Consider the following 21,365-nt stretch of genomic DNA (forward strand, 5'->3'; position numbering starts at 1 on the left):
TTTTACGTTTATTGGCGGTATCTGTCTCCTTATGCAAATGCCACCTGGGAATCATTAGTCTAGAAAGACCTCCGTAAGGTCGGGAACTGGCTCTGACTCCTGACAGTTTTTCTCCATAGATGGCAGATAATGGTTTCGTCCAGGCTGGCCCATCTGGGGGGGGGGGGAGGGGGCGCTCTGTTTTGTGACAATTTACAGGTAGAGTGCTGGTTCATTGCTTCTCTTCATAGCTAGATGTTGTAAGGTGTACAATAAGTGATGGGTGAGACACAGCTCCTGCCCTACAGAAGTTCATAATGACAGCAGAAGGGTTCTTTGTATCTACCATCTTATCCATATATTTGAAGACACAATTAATACTGACCTGTTTTTTGGATGTTCAAAAAAAAAAAAAAATTTCCAACTGTGAATAATACATAACTTCCTTACCTCCAAGGGAACATATGCTTGTGGGAACTTTATGTCTCCTACCACTGGTTCACTGGACTTCAGGCTTTAGCTTTCGATCGTCCCACTCTCACTGGTGTAAAATATCAGTACCCCAGAAGCCTCGTGTGACAAGGAATTCTGTGGGTGCTGAGAACATATAAATACTTGGGATGGTGATCAGAGAGAGCAGTTTTAAGGGGCAAAAAGGACAAGACAAAGCCGAAAGCCTCCAGCAATGCTCTTAGCTGGAGACAGTGAGGTCACGAACACACCAACACTGCACCTTTTAGGTCTTCGTCTGTCTTCATCAGGAGACAGAGTAAGGTCACCACGGGTCCTTCCTGCCCTCATAAGGCCTGGGAGCTCGGTGCTGAATGCTAAGTCCAGGGCAGAGCATGGGGCGGGGATGGCACGGCCCCAGGGGGAAGGAGAGACTTGTGCCCTGTGAGAATGTGTGAGAACGGCTGCTCTGTTGACCACGGGGCCGCTCCCTGGGGTCACCACTGCAGATGCGAACCTTGGAACCAGCCTTTCCAGTCACACGCCTTGTGACGGAGACAGTGAATTTGACCGCCTGTGTTTGCTCAATGTCTCGTTCAACACTGCCCTCCAAAGCGCTCCTTCCCTTACAGCCCCCAGGCCTGGCCCGTCTGCTGCCCGCAAGCTTGTAAAGGGCACTTACGACAATCGCCCTGCTTCAAATCAGGGAACTTCAGGATACGGGACCTTATTCAGAATGTAGTCCAATCCCTTTCCTCACTTACTTATTTGGAAATAATTTCAAGCTTACAGGATAATTTCAAATATATTACAGAGAGCCCTTTCCCCAGATTTACCAGTTCGCATTTTGCCCCGTTTGCTATGTGATTCCTTTTCACTCTCTCAACATGCACACGCACGCACACACACATATACGTAGATAAATGTTTTTTTTCTGAACCATTTGAATGTTGTAAACATCATGTCCTTTTAGTCCTAAATACTTCTCTGTGTCTTTCTTGAGAACAAGGAATTCTTTTAACAGAATCACAATACAGTTTTCAATTTCAGGGACTGTGGCAGGCTACCTACCATCTTGTGTTCCAGTTTTGTCCCTTGATCCCAAAATGTCTTTGACTGCGTTTTCCCCTCACTACCAGGTCTGGCCCAGGATCCCACACTGCATTCAGTTGTCATTCACCTGGGACAGGTCCTTACTCCTTTGTTTTTTATGCCATCACCATCGTTGAAGCAGTTAGACCCCCTATTGATTTTTCAGGTGAGCAGTGATATTTCCAGGGTCGCACTGCTAGTTATGAAAGAACCACGCCTAGAAACAGGACATTTGAAACACAGGACAGATCTTTTTCAAATTCAATGACTAATTTGGATGGTTAAGTGCAGGCATCATATGCCTCCCCTAAGTATTTAGTAAGTTTTCTTCAACTACTCGGTTACTGGGAAACGTAAGACGTCTCTGAAATATAAGGCCGGCAATTACTCACTGGTAGAACCAGTCTCTGTTATCCTGAAAAAGCTTAATGCTCACACCTAAAATGAGCAAGGAAAGAAAACCGTTAACTTTCAGTTTCCATTACAAAAATATAACTTTTTGGTGGCTGCCTTTTCTGGCCCAGCAAAACCCATGATGTGATTTTTTTCAACCCATCTAAACTCCAGTGATGGAAAGAGCGACGAGAAACAAAACTGAAAACTGGGAAAGGGCCATCCAAGCTTTGCAAGCCAGAGCACAGCGCCCTTTGCAAAGGGCGGTGGGTCCGTTTGGACGGGTTAAGGCCGATAGACAGAGCAGCGGCTCTAGGAATGGAGGTCCCAGCAGCCTTCATTCTCTGGGACAAGGGAATGCCGCGTAGCCCGTAACACAAAGGTGCCATGTTGGTGTGTTCGTGCACCAGCCTGCACACACAACGCATGTGTGTTAGGGGCCACGTTGACAGGGACAGATGCGTGTCTTTTTATCTTCTTCTTCCCACTCTTCTTTTTGCAAAGGAGGAGAAGAAATTGAGCTTGAGAGACTGCACCCTCCTTTAGTGAGGACGCTTCTTGAAAGTGTAACTGCAGCCCCGTCACCTGCAGTTACTCACAACGGCTGCTCCCTTCTGGACTCTTCTCCACTTCTTGGGTCCCCAGCCCCTCTGTCCTCCCGCAGCACAGGGTCCCCATCCTGCTGAGCCTGCTCTCCTCCTCCCGGCAGCTTCGTCCTACTTCTCCTTGCCCTCCATCCTGAGCACAGATGCAGCCAGTTCAGCAGCTCTCTCTCTCCTGGGTGGTTGCTCTAACTGCCTTACTCATGTGAACCCTCTGCAGCAGGAAGGGGTGGTGGTGGGAAAGTAGTTGTCGTCACGGCCGTAGCAATTGTAATCCAGCCACCCCTCCTTATCCACGGGGGAAACGTTCCAAGACCCCCAGTGGAGGCCTGAAACCGCGGGTAGTACCGAACCCGGTATGTACTATGCTTTTTCTTACCCATGCCTCCTTATGATAACGTTTAATTATAAACTAGGCAGTTGAAAAGGGGAAGGGCATTCTAGGCTGAGTACAGAATAAGGCACACAATTGCCTAAGACCCAGCAAATCAGAATGACAAATAGGCTTTATGTATATTATTTCCTTTTGACCATTGAACAACATGGGCTTGCGCTGCACAAGTCCACTTATGTGCAGATTTTTTTCCAATAAGTACTCTTAGTATATTTTCCTTATGATTTTTTTAAATTAAAGTTTATTGGAGTAACAATGGTAAGTAAAGTTACATACGTTTCAAGTGTACAATTCTGTAATACATCATCTATATATCGCATTGTGTGTTCACCACCCAGAGTTCTCCTTCCATCACCTCCTTAGGATTTTCTTAACAACATTTTCTTTCCTGTAGCTTACTTTATTGTCAGAATGCAGTAGATAATACACGTAACATACAAAATATACATTAATTGCGTGTTTATGTTATCAGTAAGGCTTCCAGGCAACAGAAGGTTATTAGTAGTTAAGGTTTTGGAGAGTCAAAAAGTTATACGTGAATTTTCAACTGCATGGAAGGTAGGTACCCCCCACCCCCATGTTGTTCAAGGGTCAAATGTATAATGGTGAAGGTTTTTTAAAGCATAAAGTCTAGCTGTAAAGGAAACAATTGATAAATTCGGTTACAAACATATTTTTATATTGATTTGCCAAAAGAATCATAAATAAGGTTGAGAGAATCTGACTATAATGATATTTAACATGATTTAAAGTGAAGTTGTTTCCTTAATATATAAAGAGCACTTAAGAGTCAACAGCAATAATAAACATCCCAATAAGAAAATGGGTAGATACCATGCAGAAGCAGTTAACAAAACTTAAATCAAAATAATTTAAATGTAAAGAAAAAATATATATTCACTTCACAAGAAATAAAAATGTAAATATAAACCATGCAATGTTTTAGACAGAGGTTGATAAAATACAATGTTGGGCAAAATCCGAGGAAGCAGAGACTCCCATACACTGGGTGCAAAACTATATGTTGGTACAGTCTTGCTGGAGAGCAGTCTAGAAATATACTCCAAAATGTAAAATGAGCATAGTCTTCTTCTAAGGAAAGAAACAATTCTATCAAAATGCCTTTACAAGGAATTCTCACAGTGTTCTTCATAATGTAATGAAAATTTGGAAACAACTTAAATGTCTATCAGTGAAGGGATTAGTTAAATAAATTATGATATCTGTAAATGGATTTCTGTGCAGCTGTTACATAGGATGGTGCATAGCGGGGGTCTGCAAGCTGTGGCTCACAGGACAAATCCAGCCCACTGACAGTTTTTGTTAATAAAGTTTTATTGGCAAACAGCCACACCCACTGATTGATGTATTGCCTCTGGCTGCTTTTGCATGGCTGTAACAGAGTTGAGTAGTTGCAATAGAGACCAAATAGCCCAGAGGCCTGAAATATTTACTGTCTGTCCCTTTACAAAAATGTTTGCTGACTCCTGACCCATAGATACGTTCATTGACATGGAAAGCTCTCTGTAACATTATTGAGTCATAAAAGCAGGGTACAAAATCACATGCAGAGTGTTATCCCTGTTATATGAATTCATGTGGTAATGAGAAAGGGGGAAAACACCTTAAAGATTATTTTTAGAAGAGATATCTTAAATTACAAGGTTACCTGTGAGTTGTGAGATTTTTACTTAACCTCTCTATATTTTTCTGTAATTTCTTAAGTTTTTAAAAAACATCTGCATAAGTAAAATGGGTAAATAGCTATTATCTTTGTTCAGAGTTCATATAATTACTTTTTTTTTTTTTTAAAGATTTTATTGGGGAAGGGGAACAGGACTTTATTGGGGAACAGTGTGTACTTCCAGGACTTTTTTTTTCCAAGTCAAGTTGTTGTCCTTTCAATCTTAGTTGTGGAGGGTGCTGTTCAGCTTCAAGTTGTTGTCCTTTCAGTCTTAGTTGTGGAGGGCGCAGCTCAGTTCCAGGTCCAGTTGCCGTTGCTAGTTGCAGGGGGCACAGCCCACCATCCCTTGCGGGAGTCAAACCGGCAACCTTGTGGTTGAGAGGACACACTCCAACCAACTGAGCCATCCGGGAGCTCAGCGGCAGCTCAGCTCAAAGTGCCCTGTTCAATCTTAGTTGCAGGGGGCAGAGCCCACCATCCCTTGTGGGACTCCACGAATTGAACTGGCAACCTTGTGGTTGAGAGCCCACTGGCCCATGTGGGAATCGAACCGCCAGTCTTTGGAGTTAGGAGCATGGAGCTCTAACTGCCTGAGCCACCGGGCCGGCCCCTAATTACTTTTTTAATAGATAAAGATCTTGAAATCAGAATTCACAAAAGAGGAAGTTGAGCTACTGAACAAGACAAAGGGAACTGTCAGCATTGCAAACAACACAAGTGGAAATTGTTTTGTTTTTTAAATTAATAAATTTTAAACCCACTTGATCCTGGCTGGGGGTTCAATGAAACTCTTCTTTCAGGAATTGCTGGTGGCCTTATAAATGGCATAAATTTTAGAAAATAATTTGGCAGTCTCGATAGCTTTTAATATATATCTTGAATGTATATGTTTTTAATGTACACTTTGAAACAGTAATCTTGCAGTGAGGAATATACACTTCTAAAGAAATAACCTTCCATTTGGGAAAGACTGTATACACCAGGCTGTCCAGTGTCAAATGTTTTTGATTCAAAGCTAAATGGAGTTGAACATACAATCCCACATGTGAACATACAATGCCACTTTTTTGACAATGACAAAAATCTCTCCAGGACAATCCCAAGTGCTGACGCAGGCCAGAACGCCTGGCATTCCCAAACATTGCTGGTGAGAAGGCAGCATAGCCACTCTGGAAAACAGGGGTTCTGTTTCTTCTAAAGTTAAATGCATACTTACAGTGTGATACCCAAGAATTCCACCTCTGTGTAATGAGAAAAGAAAACCTAAACCCCACGAAAACCTGAATATGAATACTTAGCGCAATTTTATTCATAACTGTGAAAAACTGGAAACAACACAAGTGCTCTTCAATAGGTGGATAGATAAACTGTGCTATCTCCATGCAATGACATGCACTCATTCATACAAAGGAACACGCCATTGATGCCCCAACAACGTGGGTCAGTCTCACCGGCACTGTGCTGAGTGATAGAAGACGCTCTCCAGGCCAACACACTGTGATTCCCTTTATAGGGCCTTCTCGAAAAGACAATTAACGGGATGGAGAGCAGGTCAGAGGTCACCAAGTGACAGGCCTCAGGTAGGGAGTGACTGTAGAGGGACAGGGTTTTTGAGGGGGGTGATGGAACTGTCACAAATCCATGCATGTATTATATTATCATGCATAGAACTGCACACCAAAAATCAGTCCATTTTACTCTATGTTAATTTGAAAAAAAATAACATTAAAATACACATGTATAGGAAAAACCTGGAAGATAATAGAAAAATCACAGTGTTCTTTGTTTAACTGGTAGTATGATGGGCAACTTTTTTTAATTTCCCAACTTTATATGAATACATTATTTTTGTAATTGGAATAAAATCCTTACAAACACGCCTCTCCAGGAACTCTAAAATCATAGTAGTACATGAAGTGTGGGAAGGAAACAGGTGACCCTTCACGCTACAATAGTGTCTGGTAGCACTGTACATCCTGGGTCGTCATGGGCAGTTGAGATTGTGTCCAGGAGTCTGTGAAATTTAAAAGTAGGCAGTTCGCTTTAGAAAGTGGAAGTGGAAGGAAGTAATCATAGAACATTTGCTTCTTTAAAAGCCTCTTTTGGGCCGGCCCGGTGGCTCAGGTGGTTGGAGCGCGGTGCTCCTAACGCTGAGGTCACTGGTTTGATTCCCACATGGGCCAGTGAGCTGCGCCCTCTGCAGCTAAGATTGTGAACAACGGCTCTCTCTGGAGCGGGGCTGCCGTGAGCAGCCAGAGGTTGGTGTGAGCTGCCATGGGCTGCTGTGGGCTACTGTGTGCTGCCGTGAGCGGTGGGTGGCCAGCGTGAGTGGACGGCAGCCATTCTGAGCAGCTGGCAGCCAGCGAGAGCTGCTGTGAGCTGTGTGAGTGGCCGCCTGAGGACTGGCAACTGACTGCCTCATCTGGGGGAGCACAAGGCTCATAATACCAGCGTGGGCCAGGGAGCTGTGTCCTACACAATTAGACTGAGAAACAACGGCTTGAACCGGAGTGGGGAGGCAGAAAAAAGGAGGGGAGGAAGAGCCTCTTTTATCTGGACAATTTACTTTGGTTGAATTCCCCATTCACCTCAGATGGCAAATAAATGAGATTGTATCATAAGGCAATAATAACCCCAGGTAAACCAGCATTATCTCATTTGTTCTACAAATCTGGGAAGGTACATAGGGTTAGTGTGTGCTCGTCTGTTTGCAAAGAGGAAACCGAGGTACAGGAAAGAAAATTGGCATGCAGGCTGTTGTGGCCATAAAAATTCCATTTGCTTTAACTTTTCTCCTGGGAGGCAGACTGTGCTTTTTTGTGGCTTGCCAATCATGATATAAAAGGCAAATGTTATCATACTGTCTTCTCTTGAGAATTTCCTGGACATCATTAGACATGGAATAAATGTTGTATGCCCTGGGAGAAAAAGTATGTGTTTTCTCACTGCAAATTCCCAAGTACTTGGCCTGTGATGAAATACTGTCATCTGTTTGGTTTTTCAGGATTTTACATTGCACGCTGGTTGTGCCTATGCTGTACCTCGAGCCTTTCTTTTCCTACATCTTCCTCAACCTACAGCTCATAGTCCTGCAAGTCCTTCACCTGTACTGGGGTTACTTCATCCTGAAGATGCTCAAGAGATGCATATTCTTAAAGGTAAGAGCTGCCTGAGGCTCACCAAACAGACCTCAGTGCCGGGGGGGTGGGTGGGGGGGTGAGGCCCAAATGGTGGAACATTCTAGTTAATTAATAGATGACCCGAATTCCTGTTTCTTTTCTTGACTTGATCATTATTGATAAAAAAAAGTTTCTCCAAAACTTCACTAGTTTTTTTCATTAAGCAGGTTTCTAAGGTGCTTTTAAGAAATTGCTTTTGTTAGAGGGCGAGTTACTTTAAAGATGTTTATCTAAAATTTTTGTTTGCTGCTTGTAAAGGGTCCTAAGGTCTAACGAGTAAATTTGCTCTAGTTTGGGATGAGCATTAAATTGATAGTTGAGTAGCATCTCAGAGCCTTATACTTTCCTCTGCCGAATAGCGTCTGATTTGCACGGAATGCTCTCCCCTGAGCTTTCTCCTACCCTCTGAAAAATCGGCCATCATTTGCCTATACTCTTTCTCTGAAAACAGCTTCCCTAAATAACAGCAAACCGATAATACATTTTAGACAATGAAAGGGGTTTTTTGGTTTGTTTTGTTTTGAATTCAATTCTGGATTTTAACTTCAGAACCGGGGAGAGGAGGGTTTCAGAAATGAGTAAGAGGCATTCATGGCCTTTGGGGAAACAACCTAGCATCTACCGGGGGAGTGTTCACCTATTACCAACGACCTACGTTGTCCAGAATGTTCTGTGCTAAGGAGAGGTCCCAGAGACTTGCTGTGAAAGATAAAAGACAGTTGACTCAAGGGGCTCAGGGAGAGTTTCATTGAATAGATGGAATTTGACTTGAGCCTCTAAGGCAGGTAAAAAAACAAACAAACACACAAACAGATCACAGCTTCTTCTTTGCCTGGAAATCATTCATCTAAGGGAATTGTAATTAAGGATCTTTCAAGGTCAAAGTTACCGCCGGCTCACCTTCAGGGATTACCATCCATAGCATTGTATCGTCATCAGAATGAGTGACTTGTACGTAGTGGGTATGGCTGGTGATTTGTCTGATGATCTCATTTTTTATCAACTCTGATTAATTCATTTTCCTACTGTAGTAAATGTGTCTCAGTGACCACTGAAGAGTTGACAAGTGAAATGAACATTGTAATAGTTGACCTTCTACCATCTCTCTGCGTCTAGGTCTAGACGGAGGTATAGGAAATGGGGCTACATCTGGATTAATCATAAATCAAATCCTAAAAGTTGTGTGTTATTTTGAAACTAAATTACCGACTTGAGCTTGTTTTCCTGAGAGTGGACTCTCTCCATTGGAGTGCCAAGAAAAATTTTTCATTGAATGGTTATAATTTATTAATATTCTAAATCATTTTTCTTTGATCTCTGAAAAAGTTATTTTATCTCTAAGTGACTGATAAAGTTGTAGTACCTGTGATAAGGATAAGAATTGGAGCAGTTAGTCAATTGCACGTCTAAGGGCTGGAAGAAAAGAAAGATCCTGAACGGAACCTGTCCTACTTCGGGGTCAGGCCTTCCTGGAACTCTGGTCACTAGGCAGAAATTGTTTCCTTATTAACTGGTGAGTGACAATAATTTCAGGCCTAGCAGGGAGCCAGGCAGATGCTCTTGTTCGGTTTCATCATGACTTTCCTATGTCTGATCTCTCATGGGTTGGACCCAGCGGTTTGGGGAGCTGCGGACAGGAATTCCTGATTTCTCATGCTGTCCTTTGCAAAAGCTGTTTCCAATTGCAATTTGACAGCAGCCGTGGAGGCCCCTCCAGCCCTAATCGTTGCAGTTTGCATGACTTCAGCTGGCCTGCCTGTGCACTGTGTTGTTCATAGCAGTGGCAGAACTGGCTGTGAAATCAGCTGATTCCTCCAGAGCCATAAAGCTGCTTTTTAAAGAATGCTATTTCAAGGCAGAGTTGCATTTCACAGGCGCGGAGAGGGACAGAGGCGGGAGTTGAAAATCTTAGAGGCACAATGAACAAATCAGGTTTCAACTCTATTTAATATATGTTTAGCATTTCATACCTCAGTTGTTACTAAGGTGACTAATGCTTGGATATTTAATAAATGGAATCGCAGAAGTTTGTAGGCCTCCAAAAATGTCTCTTAAATCGGATAAGAGAGATTGAGAATTTGTCCCTTCAAGTTTCTTCTTCCTGTTAGGCCCTTACTAAGTGATTTTTAATATGCCAATGAATAAATCATTTGGGAAGCAAACCACACGGTGTTGGATGGGAAGTTAAAAAATTATTTATCGTTCTATGGTCTCCATGAGTTTGCTTGGTAGACTAAAAAGACAAAAGTGATTATACTTCTGAAAAATAGTGATTTTTGAAATAGTCACATCTCATTTTTCCTAAACAATAGGGTTGTTGCATGCATCTGATGAGTGAGGACCTTCTGTTGCCGAATCCCTTAAAATAACAATAAGTTCAGGACACTAACATATATGGGCCATGGTTAGCAGGCATCTTGCTGCTTGAGAACAAGACTTGGCACTGAAACGTAACTAGTTCCTGTAAAATAGGTGACTTGGTGATGAGCTGTCAGCCCACACATCACATCATGACATATGACGACCTGATATATTCATCTTGTGATTCTCTCTTTGCAAACATGAGAGGGCGCGTAGCACGCTTTCGTTTAATATTCCTTAAGAGAACGTGATCATCCTTACGCTTTTATTTTTCTTCTCTCTAAATGTCATACTGGGTGCCGGCCAACTCAAGCACGCCTGTGACATCCTAGACTGGTGCTCGCCAAGACATGGAGGGAGGGGCTGGAGTGTGCAGCCATTAAAGTCCCGGTGGGAGCGCTAGCCCCTTGGCAACCTGCCCCAGCCATCTGCTCTCCACAGGCCGTGTCTCTTAAGTTCACAGAATGACACTTTACACATGCTGAACTGTTTGAGTTAAAGGAAGGAACCCTCTTCTAAACATGAGGAAACTGAGGCCTCCACCAAACTCACACAGTGATTTTATGGCAAAGCCAAGGCCAGAATCTGACTCTCTTAAGTTGTAATACTTCTCCTTCTCTCATGAGTCTTTATTCGAAATAACCAGAAAATTAATTTAAAATACTTGTATGAAGTGAAAAATAGTGAAGACACAAATTGAGTAAGCAAGATCGTAAATTAAAATGCAACACACACCCTTTAACTTATTTTTGGACTTTTTAAAAGCATGAGAAAATGTTTTGTAATTATTTTTTTAATCCCAAATAACTTCCTAGTAAAGCAATTAGGGTAATAGCTCAGAGTACAGACTCTCTGGAGAGTCACATCTCAGCTCTCCCATTTCCTGTGTGAGCCATTCATTGCCTCAGTTTTCTCACTTGTAAAATGGGGATGATGATATTAGCACCTACCTTGTCAGATAAAGCCCTCTATCCATGTTTGTTTGGCACACAGTAAGCACACAATAAACGTAAGCTGCCATTATCATTATCATTATTACTATTTACTTGGGTTCTCTGTGCCAAATCACAGAGGGCCTGGGAATTCCAAGTAGCCTGGCAGTTGGCTCTCAGCCAAGCCCTCTCTTCCTTTCACTTAGATCACGCTGCAGCTGGTGTCAGAATCCTTGACTTGCAGCCAAGGGCTCCAATGACAGTTTCCTAAACGGTCTTCTGCCAGTTGACTTTCATGACTCACATTCTGGACGGTCCTTGCTGACACTCTCTCTCAGACATCAGCATGTCAGGGAGGAAGTACCCAATTGGTAACATTCAAGAAGCGTCCAGGTCTCTCTTGTTAGTAGACAGTAGTGGATGTAAAAGCTGCCCTTGGCTGAACAAGATATCATAAAAATACCACAAAGACTGACGACTGAACTAGAGGATTATCAGAATGCTATCGTTTATATTTTCAGATTTCTGAACATTTGTATAGATTATCTAGCTTAACAAATCTACTCAAGAAACGACAGTGGGATTTGTAAACTTGTCATGATGACAGCAGGAACTGCAAAGTTGCTTGGCTGAAAGGCTTTCCAATTTGAATATGCTTCCCCGCTAGACATTTAGGTCAACCACAAAATAGAGAACCCTAGAGCATTTCAGAACCAGAAGAGCCCACTGAGTGTCTGTCAGGAGACGAGGCTGTCTCTCCTCAAGGCCTCCCCACTGGATAGCAGTTTGTCTGTCCCTCCCACATAACAGTGTGGTCCCCATTTATAGAGGAAGCGAGTGAAGGTGAGTGAAGCAGTTACGTGATGACCCAAGGTCACAGAGGAGTGGGAAGTCGTGCCCGTGGAGCCGAGACTGTGGAGGCCAAGTTGCTGAGGCCGTGCCCTCCTGCCTCCCCAGTGGTTCTGTGTTGTGAACATATGTCCTCAAAACATGAGTGACCCTCGCGTGTGTGGTTCTCCGCGTACTTACTTAGTGTGGCTTATGCTTGGTCCTCACAAACGTCACAATCTTATTGTTGACTTTGCTCAGTTATCTTTAGCATTACCTTGCAAAGAATCAATGAATGAATTCTAGCTCTCCGTAGAAAACCTTAGTAAGGGTATCCTCCTTGGGGGATTTTTGGGCTTAAAGCAATCATAAACCTGGGCTTTTCTAAACCTGAGAGGGTAGCGTCGTTTAAGAACTAGTAGAATAGGCAACCATCTGCGGAGCTCGAAGGTAATAATAGGAAGAAAATGTATCATGTGTGAGAGGCAGGCCCACGAGTACACTGGCCTCTTCCCACTCCCTGCCCCACCCGACTTCCTGTTGTTTTGCCCTTGGTTGGGAGGCCTCAGCAATGGACTCGCAGGTACCAGCACGGCCCCGAGAGGACGGCTCCGGGGAAGACCCACCTCACAGTCACCATCTGAGATGGAAGTGGAAGGAGGGGTTCACCTGCCAAATGGGGAAATGGAGGCTCAGAGGGAGAAAGGGGCCGTGCAAGGCTGTGCAAATCAATATGGGAACCCACACAGGGAACTTGTCAGTAAATATCTTTTTTCTTCACCACGATAACATTACATGGACATTTTCTTAAGCTGGGATGTTCAGTATCACTTCCCAAGCTATTAGAAATCCTCCTAATTTTTTTCTAAAATGTTACTTCTTTCTGTTAGGATAGTTGTGATTGCACACATCCAGACTCTTTCTGCTGCTGACGCCACAGCATGGCTCTTAATTCCAGGCAGACTGACCTCTGATGGAGAAAGGTCATATTAGGATTTTTTAATGCATAAAACAAGATTGTAGTTCAGTTTTCTTCAATCCTCCCCCTGTTCCTTTGGAACTAGGCATGGAAAGCAGCTGGATGCCAGCAGCTGAGTGCGGGCTGTGCCTGGAGGAGGTTTCAGCTGCGAGCTGTCTGTTTAAAAATGGCGGCTCTCACTTCCTCGCAGTTGCCCGTGAAGTATGTAATGACACGAATGGTTTTCCATACTTTATCACACATTAGCTCCCTTTGTGCATAGTCCTAACTGTCTTGTCTTACATATTTTCTACCAGTGGTTTTTAAGATACTGGTTCTTTGGAGCCACTGGACTAGTCAGGTCATTTGATTGACAGGAAGTCAAGTGACGTCTTTGTAAAGTGAAGGGTCATGTTCAAATGCGAGCTCTCCGGTGACAGCATTTTTGAGGACAGCAATGATCATTGAAATCCCGCCTTTCTTTCCTCTGTCCCTGGTGTCCCCCGAGCCGCTGATCAGATCTTGCTCAAGTTGAAAAAGAGGGTGAGAGATGGGGGAAGAGCCAAGTGAAAAGAGACAAAAGGAGCTCGGACATTATTTCACAACAGTGGAATGGATTTCCGTATGTTCCTGAAAGGAACAGATTTTCTTAGTGGAGAAACAGACACACACACACATGAACACAGGTAGACACACAGATGTCCTCCATGGAACCTGAGTTCCTGTTTCTGTGTCGGCCTAGATGAGGGGACACACGCGAATCATGACTTTTGTTAACATATCTACACATTCACACCAGGATGTGAAAGTTTTATTAATGAGCTCTTGGCCAGAGACAGAGAGATTGGTAAAAGCAAGTTTCGGGGGAGAGTGTGCCCTGCTCAGCCCCGTCCCTGTTAATCGCCCACGGTTTTCCGGGGCCGCTCTTGTCTCAGTGGCCACCTCCCCACGCCCACTGCATAAGTCTCACAAGAGAGCTTTCTGTGACACAGGAAGAAACCTTCTTCCGAAAACTCATCAGTTTGTAGATATGGGTAAAATAAATTAGTTTTTAAACCATTTTCATCTTGGTTTATCATGTGGGCTGAGTGCCTGAGTGAGTTACGGTGCATATGGCTTTACCTGTGTTCTGTGCTGGGAATAACAGGTGTGCCATCTGTGGCTCTCGGGGCTCTCCACTCTCTGGACTCATTTCTACAAATGGCGTCTCCCTGCCACAAGTGAGGGACTCGGGAAATCCTGAAGAGGGCAGCGGTGGGCACGTGCACGGTCCTCAGCCTGCCTACCACCTGCCGTGCCAGCCAGGCCTGGGCCTCAACATTGCTCCGAGGAACTTGGCCCTGCGTGGATGCTTCTGTAATCTTTCCAGTGTGAACCTGGAACCCTCGGCCATGTCTTTCAAGGGAGAATGGGATTGGCTGCTCTCGCTCCTTTGGCTGGGTTGGGACCACTGACCCCATCTCTGGAGCGCTCACTGTACGGTGGCCATGACACGTGGGGTCACGGGTGAAGGGCAGAGTTGGTCCTACGGAGTAGCTGCCATGGGTGACAACTTACATCACAATCCGGTAGAAGCCTCCAAACCTACCTGCACCCCCCAAAATCTCCTCTACCCACTTATATACAAGATGGCATGAAGAATATGCAGAAAGACCAGGCTCTGGGAGGACCCCTGGCTGTCCAGAAGAAGAGTGATGGTGGGAGCCTAAAACTCAGCGAAGGTGTGGAGGGGCACGGAAGCACACTTTGCCTGCGTTCTGTAGCTGCTGTTTCTTCCCCATGCCCATTGCGAGTGTGTGTGTGTGTGTGTGTGTGTGTGTGTGTGTGTGTGTGTGTGAACGCAAACGCGTGCAGCTGCATGCACTCCTACGCAGGAGGATTTCGGGGGTGCTCTGGGGTTCCGCACCTGTGAGGGAGTGGAGTGAGCTGGACTGGGCAGAGGGAGAAGCTGGACTGGGAGGCATTTGCAGCAAGGGCCTCAGCCTCCCCTACACAGAGCTCTGGAGCCCGGTGGCCCTTCAGAGATGTCCCAGTTAAGGTGTCCCACATCCGGACGTTAACCTGTCACCTGATGTGTCTGCCCTCTGGCGAGGAGGCATAGCTCTGGGCGAGGGTAACACCGGAGGGGGACACAGCTGTGCACCTCCCACTGCTGGGGGTTAGAGCTGCGGTCCTGAATGGGCCTCTGGGCCGAGCGCCCCTGTGCACGTGGCCCCCATCTCTGCCTGCCCTGCCCGACCTAATGCCCATCCCCACGAAGAACTGCACGTGCCCTCCATCGGGAGACACCGGAGTCAGAGGGCCTGGGCTCCCAAACACTTCAGAAGTGAGGCCTTGGAGAAGTCATTGCTCATTTTTCACCCTCTGCATTCTCCTGTGTGATCTGCTCCCGTCGGGTGCCCGGTGTTGAGCTCAGTGGTAACAGGCAGGCTATAGCCACTACCCTTTCTTCTCCCATTTGTAAGCGTGGGAGGACGCTGCTACACTAGGGATTGCTTCTCTCTCTCTCTGTCTCTGTCTCTCTCTTTAAGCCAACCCACTGTCTGATTTCTGCAGAATCCTTACTTTTCGTCTCTCATTTCTTTCTTTCCCCTCAGTGCTCATATCCAGGCACCGCTGCTTCTCTATAAACCTGATCCCTCCCATAAGTCAGTTTCCGAGGCTGACCAGTCCCATCTCTCACACTGGGGGCCCCTTCTCTTTAGTAAGGACGTGACCTGCCAGGTCCCAGCCTGGGCATTTCTGCTTCCCCTTTCTCATCCTGGGGGTGGGTTTGTCTGTGCTCCTTCCGAGGCCTGCATCACCTTCCAACCTCCCGTTCCACACTTTCCCAGCCACAAGCTAGAGCTGCTGTGGAAGCTCATTGGAATTTGTACATATATATATATATATATATATATATATATATATATATATATATATATATATATCCTCTTCGTATAGATAATTTGAACAGTGTTCCCTGTCTCCCAGGACAATTAAAGGCATGTGTCCATGTTGATTCTGTAGTTGTTTTCAGAGCGCAAAGAGGAAACTTGGAACCAGGCTACTGTTGTTCTTCGGTGCCAGATGTCCTCAAATAAATCATTTGCAAACTTAGGTGCTTTAGTGGTTTTAATAACAGGCTTCTTACTGCGTAACCCACAAGCTGTCCTGGCGATGTCTCAGTTGCGGAGAGCTGCACCGAGCAGCACAGAACCACACGGCAGCCCCTTCGATACCAAGCACCGTGGCCCGCCACCACGCATGCTTCTGTTTCTGCAGACCAAACCTTTCTGTGCTTTCACCGTACCTCCTAAGGTACGCTGTGGAGTCTTTTCACCTACCTGGTCACTCTCTGGTTTCATCTAATCCAGATTCTCCTTTAAATGAGCACCGCTTTCTAGATCTGGTCTGACTCCAAAGTCAGGCAGATCTCGTCTCTTTCTGTGAAAACTCTGCCTCCATCGATAGCCAACTTTTGTATTGAGTTGCTGGTGGTCCCCTGATGTTATTCATTCCTATTGACCTTGAAACTGATTGAAACCTCGGAGTCTTTTTCACGTGGGCAAAGGCACATTTCCTCCATTTGGGGATTGTCTGGTGATGGTGGCAATTTTTGTCGGAAGTTACATTTCTTCTTGTTAAGCTTCATTTTGCATGATCGGCTTATTGCTTGAGGCTTTTGTGTAAGAATGGGGAAGCATCCAACTGGTGCTTAAACATTTCCAAGGACCTTTTGTCTAAAAGGTCTATTAGAGGAATTTGGGAGTATTCTATATACACCAGCTCATGAAAAAGTCATTATTTTGTACATAAAATAGTGACTTTTGTATATATATATATATATATATATATATATATATATATATATCAGGCAAAACAATAATTTTAACAATAATAATATACTATATGCAATAATAATATACTATATGTATGTAATTTTTTTTAATCAGGGGGTGATTGTAATCATATTTAAAGCTAATGCAGAATAAGAGGCACAGCTCACAGCCAGGAGATTCCCCCAGGATTCCCACTGTTTATTTCGGATCAACTTGTCACATACTCGCTATGGTGACTACAATGGACTACAAATGACCTGTGGAGGCTTAAGGGAAAAATCCTCACAGGCCAGGGCCTTCCTCAGACAGATTAATCAGAATCTGTGGGGTCAGAACCCAGACATTGGAATTTTGACATTCTTCTTCCTCCAATGTACGTGATTCTAATCACCCTCTCGGGTCGAGAGGCGCTAGATTAAGTGCAGAAAACCAGCTGTGTATGTCCTCTCTCCCACTGGCCAAGTGTCCATGGAGATCCCTCTGTTTACTGGGTCTGCTTTCTAAAGAGCAGAGATGGCTGCTGTCTTCCCCACATTTGTAGAGCTGGTTGCAGTGACCTCAACAAGTCCTCCCATCTTGCAGCAGATTTTAACAAGAGCAGTAGACTTTCATGCTACAGAGATGGTCTGTGCTAAAAAAAAAAAAAAATCCTTACAAATGAAAACTCAGACTGTGGAAACAAGCGCTTGGAGATCTGTCCTTTGTAAGAAAAACAGATTTTTTTCAATAGTACATTGCACTGGAGAATTAAAGACATGACTCATTTTACAAGATGATCTAGCAATTATTTTTAAACAACTGTCTCTTACAGTAAAAGTGAGACATGCTGGTAATTTTATACTGCCTTTCTGGACTAAAAAGACCCATGACAGAGAGAGACTAAGGAAATCAAAATTGTTTGAAATCATAGAATTTTAAAACTTGAAAGACCCTGAGGCGACCCTCTGCTTCAACAACTTCTTTTTACAGACAGCAGCAATCTAGAGATGGCCTGTGGCCCAACCAACAGCCTACTAACGGCAGTGGGGCCGCTGTCAGCCAGCCGTCACTGCTCAGAAATCGCAGTGTCTCAGGTCCCACGAGAGACCTCTGAATTGAGAGCCTGTATTTTATCAGGAACCCTCACTGACTCACATACACATGAAAGTTTGAGAATAACTGGTCTAGAAAATTCATATTCCAGATAACTAACAGGAAATTTCCATGTACTATAGCCAGGTTTCTTAGAATCCAATTTAGATTCAATGCAACTTGTTTGAGGAGAGAAAACAAAAAAAGGAAGAGGAAAGACTCAATTGTATTTTTCTGTGACCTTGTCAACTTGAATAACAAGAACTAATGTAATAAAAAGGAACATATTTTGATAGTAGTTCAGAAAATTGAACTCTTTGAATGCATTCTTTTATTTATTTTTTTTTCTTCACACAGTTAAAGCTAAAAGTTTGCCCTCAAAACAGCACACAATGCTTATTAGAAGGCTCTTTGTTTCATTGCCAGCTCTGGGTTTAGACGTGGAGCCACTCAAAAAGCATGGGACATTATGAGTCATTGGTGACCTGCTGGGCTTTTGACATGACTGTAGAAGCACAGATTTCCAAGCACAGGCATCTAAAAAACACAACTCCACCATATTAGTGAGGCCACGTGTGCAGCTGTTATTCGCAGAGGTCTGTGGGAGTTGCTTTGCTCTCGTTGTCAGAGTTTATTTCGTTTGGTAATCCTTGCAGTACTTTTTGAGCAATACAGACCAGGGCCAGATATTTACCTTCACTAATCGGCAAATCATGGTTAATTGATAATGGCATGTGTATTCTGAAATCTTAAAAAAATGACATGAAAAGTAAAGCCAACGCGTAGCCATCAGGGTGGTTTGACTTTAAATTCATTGTCCTCACTTTTGTTGTTGTTGTTTGGTTTTTGGTGGAGATGAAAGTGGTCAGTCGTGTATTAATAGAGTGAAGCTGGTTGTGTGACACACACAGTACAACGTGAGGCGACATTACAAATGGGAATGTGTTCTGTGAGAGACACTGGATGGTGAGGGGCTTTGATGTTGTGGCATGTGAAGAGCAACTGAAGGAAATGGGACTGTTTTGCTTGAAGAGGGGTTAACTAGTTTTAAATGTTTGCAAATTGACCCAACACTGGAAGGACATCTACAGACTCCTGGACAATTACTGTAATTATTACTGAAGAGGTGTGGGGACGTTGGTGCACCTCTTTTGCTTGGCCTGTTAAAAAGGGCATATCAGTACCAAATCGAAACTAGATGAGTTTAAAAGTCCCTTTCAGCCTCTTGGGCACTGTTCTTTTTTATGGAATCCCCCCTACCTCTTGAATGCTGCCATTTCAAACCAAGATACGGGCACTTCCGTCCGGGGCTATGACCCACTGCCTCCTGCATGCTCCACCATAACCAACGTGGACCCCCTGCAGTTACAGCCACATGGCGCAGGGTACGCTGCTGTACATGAGCCAGCTCCCCATTCGTCCAGAAGTTCTCTGAGGACAGACAGCGTGTCTGCTTTGGCCACTGATATGTTCCCAACACCTTGGATAGTGCTGCACACTGGTTTCCAGTTGGACTTAGAACTTCAGTAAATTTCAACTTCTGACCATGACTATGAAATCCGTAATCTGGTCCGTGCTTAGCTGCTGACCTCGTCTTCGGACGCGCTCCGTATTTCTTACGATGCTTTAGCTGCTCTGGCCTTCTGATCCCTAAGCGTGCTTGCCGAGGTACTTCCCATCTCAAGGCCTTTGCACATGCTGTTTCTTCTTTTTTGAAATGTTCTTACCCCAGTCTTCCCCTTAACCTTCTGGTGACAAGCTGAGGTCTCTTTCCTTAGCATCTCTCCATCGAAGTGAGATCCCCAACTTACATGTCATGATATTCTGTACTGCATAATACTGACAAATGCGGAATTATATGTTTATTGTTGTGTTTGATCCCTTAGGGTTTGTAAGTTACTTGAACACAGAGACCATTATATCTCTGAAGCCCTTGCACAAAACACAGGTGCTCAAGACGTACTTTTTGAATCAGTGGTTCTCACTGGGGTAATCGATTTTGCCACCCCGGGGCATTTAGCAATCTCTGGAGACGCTTTTGGTTGTCACCACTGGTATCTAGTTGTGACAGAGACCGAGCGTACTGACTGCTAAGCCACCTGCAAGGGGCAGAACGGTCCCCACACAAAGAATGATGTGGCCCACGGTGTCCAGAGTGCCCGGGCAGAGATCCTGGAAAGAATGGGTGAGGTCCTTTCTCTTCTGGTGGCTTCCACTTTGTGGTTGGCATCCTCCCCAAATTATTCTTGCTTTCCCTCCCACTGGCCAGTGTCATCCTATACAGAGAGAAGTTAGTTTATGGCAGGAACCGCCAAACACACTGATACTTGAGAAGCCACGCTCTACAGAATGAGCTGGTTAGCATTTCTTCAGATGTAAATGTTGCCCGTTGACGATTACTCACGTGACCATCACAAATGGTTACTAGCCATTTCTTTTTGACATAAGGCAACTGCATTTGGAAAGTTCTGATCGGTTGAGGTGGTAGGTAAGTGTTCAGTTGTGACTGAGGAAATGGTAACTTTTCAAGCACGGTGGTTCTCAGTTCCTTCTGGTTCCGTACAGTTTGGCTGGGGAGGCCACACGGGATGGGTGTCGCCATGCCACACCGTCGTTCTTCATTCATTCCATCTCAGTTAGTAAGCTTCCGCTTTCATCGTGTTCCGCCTCCTGCCCTCAGTGAGTGCTGGGTCTCAGCAGCAGAACTTTTCATTTCCTGCAGGTGGCTGACTGTCACCTCCTGCCCTGCACACACACCTCCCTCTCCCGCGAATCACAGAATCCAAGTTTGAGCCACATAGCTTATCATCTCCAGTTGAAGCCATCGCACTAATGAGGAAGTCTCCCGAGGCTGCTGCTTACTGACACATGCCGTTCAGCGCTGTAGTTAGTCTAGGCCAGTGCTTCCCAGCCTTTGTCACCTCAGGGCGCCCTGGAAACCAGTGTTTGTGCCACATAGGAAGGTGAGCGGACATAGTCCCCAAAGCAGGAGGTTAGGGCTCCGGTACCTGCCCAAGGCTGAGGGGATCAGGATTGCAGCATGTCTTTTAACCCTTCCTGGCACATCGGTTGGGAAAGTCTGTGGTAGAATAGCCCCACTATACTAGAGTCACTTGGCTACCGCCAGTAGGTGATAATGTCATGTATTTCCGTATGAGGGTGGGCCGGTGGGTTGGAGTTGCCTAAAAACAAATTATATTTTGTCTGTCCCTAGACAAGGGCAGGTGAGATACGTGGTGAATTTTCCTTATTCGGAAATCGTGCCCACAGCTCTGATCTGGCTCCTCTGAGCAGAGGAAGCGCTCTGTCCCATGGCAACGACCGGAAGTGTCCGTTACGGGCCCTGCAGTGGAGGGCTGTAGGCCGGCAGGGGTCTTTGGGGACCCAAACCTGTGAGGCCGCTCGCAGAGGGCAGCCTGTGTCGCACAGCATGCCAGCTGTTGTGCTGAAGGGCCCGGAGGTCACAGAAGGAGACCTGCCCACGCAGGTCCAAGCCGGCTCGGACATGGGTACTGGCTGCGGAGATTTGATGCAACGTGAATCGCTGAACAGAAGAGCAGGGGTCTGTTTCAGAGAACCCCTCTGAGTGCTATAGGCTGGCAAACACGGTCCCCCAGACAG

The 21,365-nt window shown here is 45.0% G+C and overlaps 1 protein-coding gene across 1 annotated transcript in view; it reads left to right on the plus strand.

The window, feature by feature from the left end:
• Nucleotides 1-21,365, plus strand: part of CERS3 (ceramide synthase 3) — an 88,269-nt gene that overhangs the window by 54,535 nt on the left and 12,369 nt on the right. The window contains exon 10 of the mRNA XM_074317748.1: nucleotides 7,599-7,752. Within this exon, the coding sequence (XP_074173849.1) occupies nucleotides 7,599-7,752 (154 nt within the window). The remainder of the gene's footprint in view (nucleotides 1-7,598; nucleotides 7,753-21,365) is intronic.

Source organism: Rhinolophus sinicus, linkage group LG13, assembly GCF_036562045.2.
Source record: "Rhinolophus sinicus isolate RSC01 linkage group LG13, ASM3656204v1, whole genome shotgun sequence".
NCBI lineage: Eukaryota > Metazoa > Chordata > Mammalia > Chiroptera > Rhinolophidae > Rhinolophus > Rhinolophus sinicus.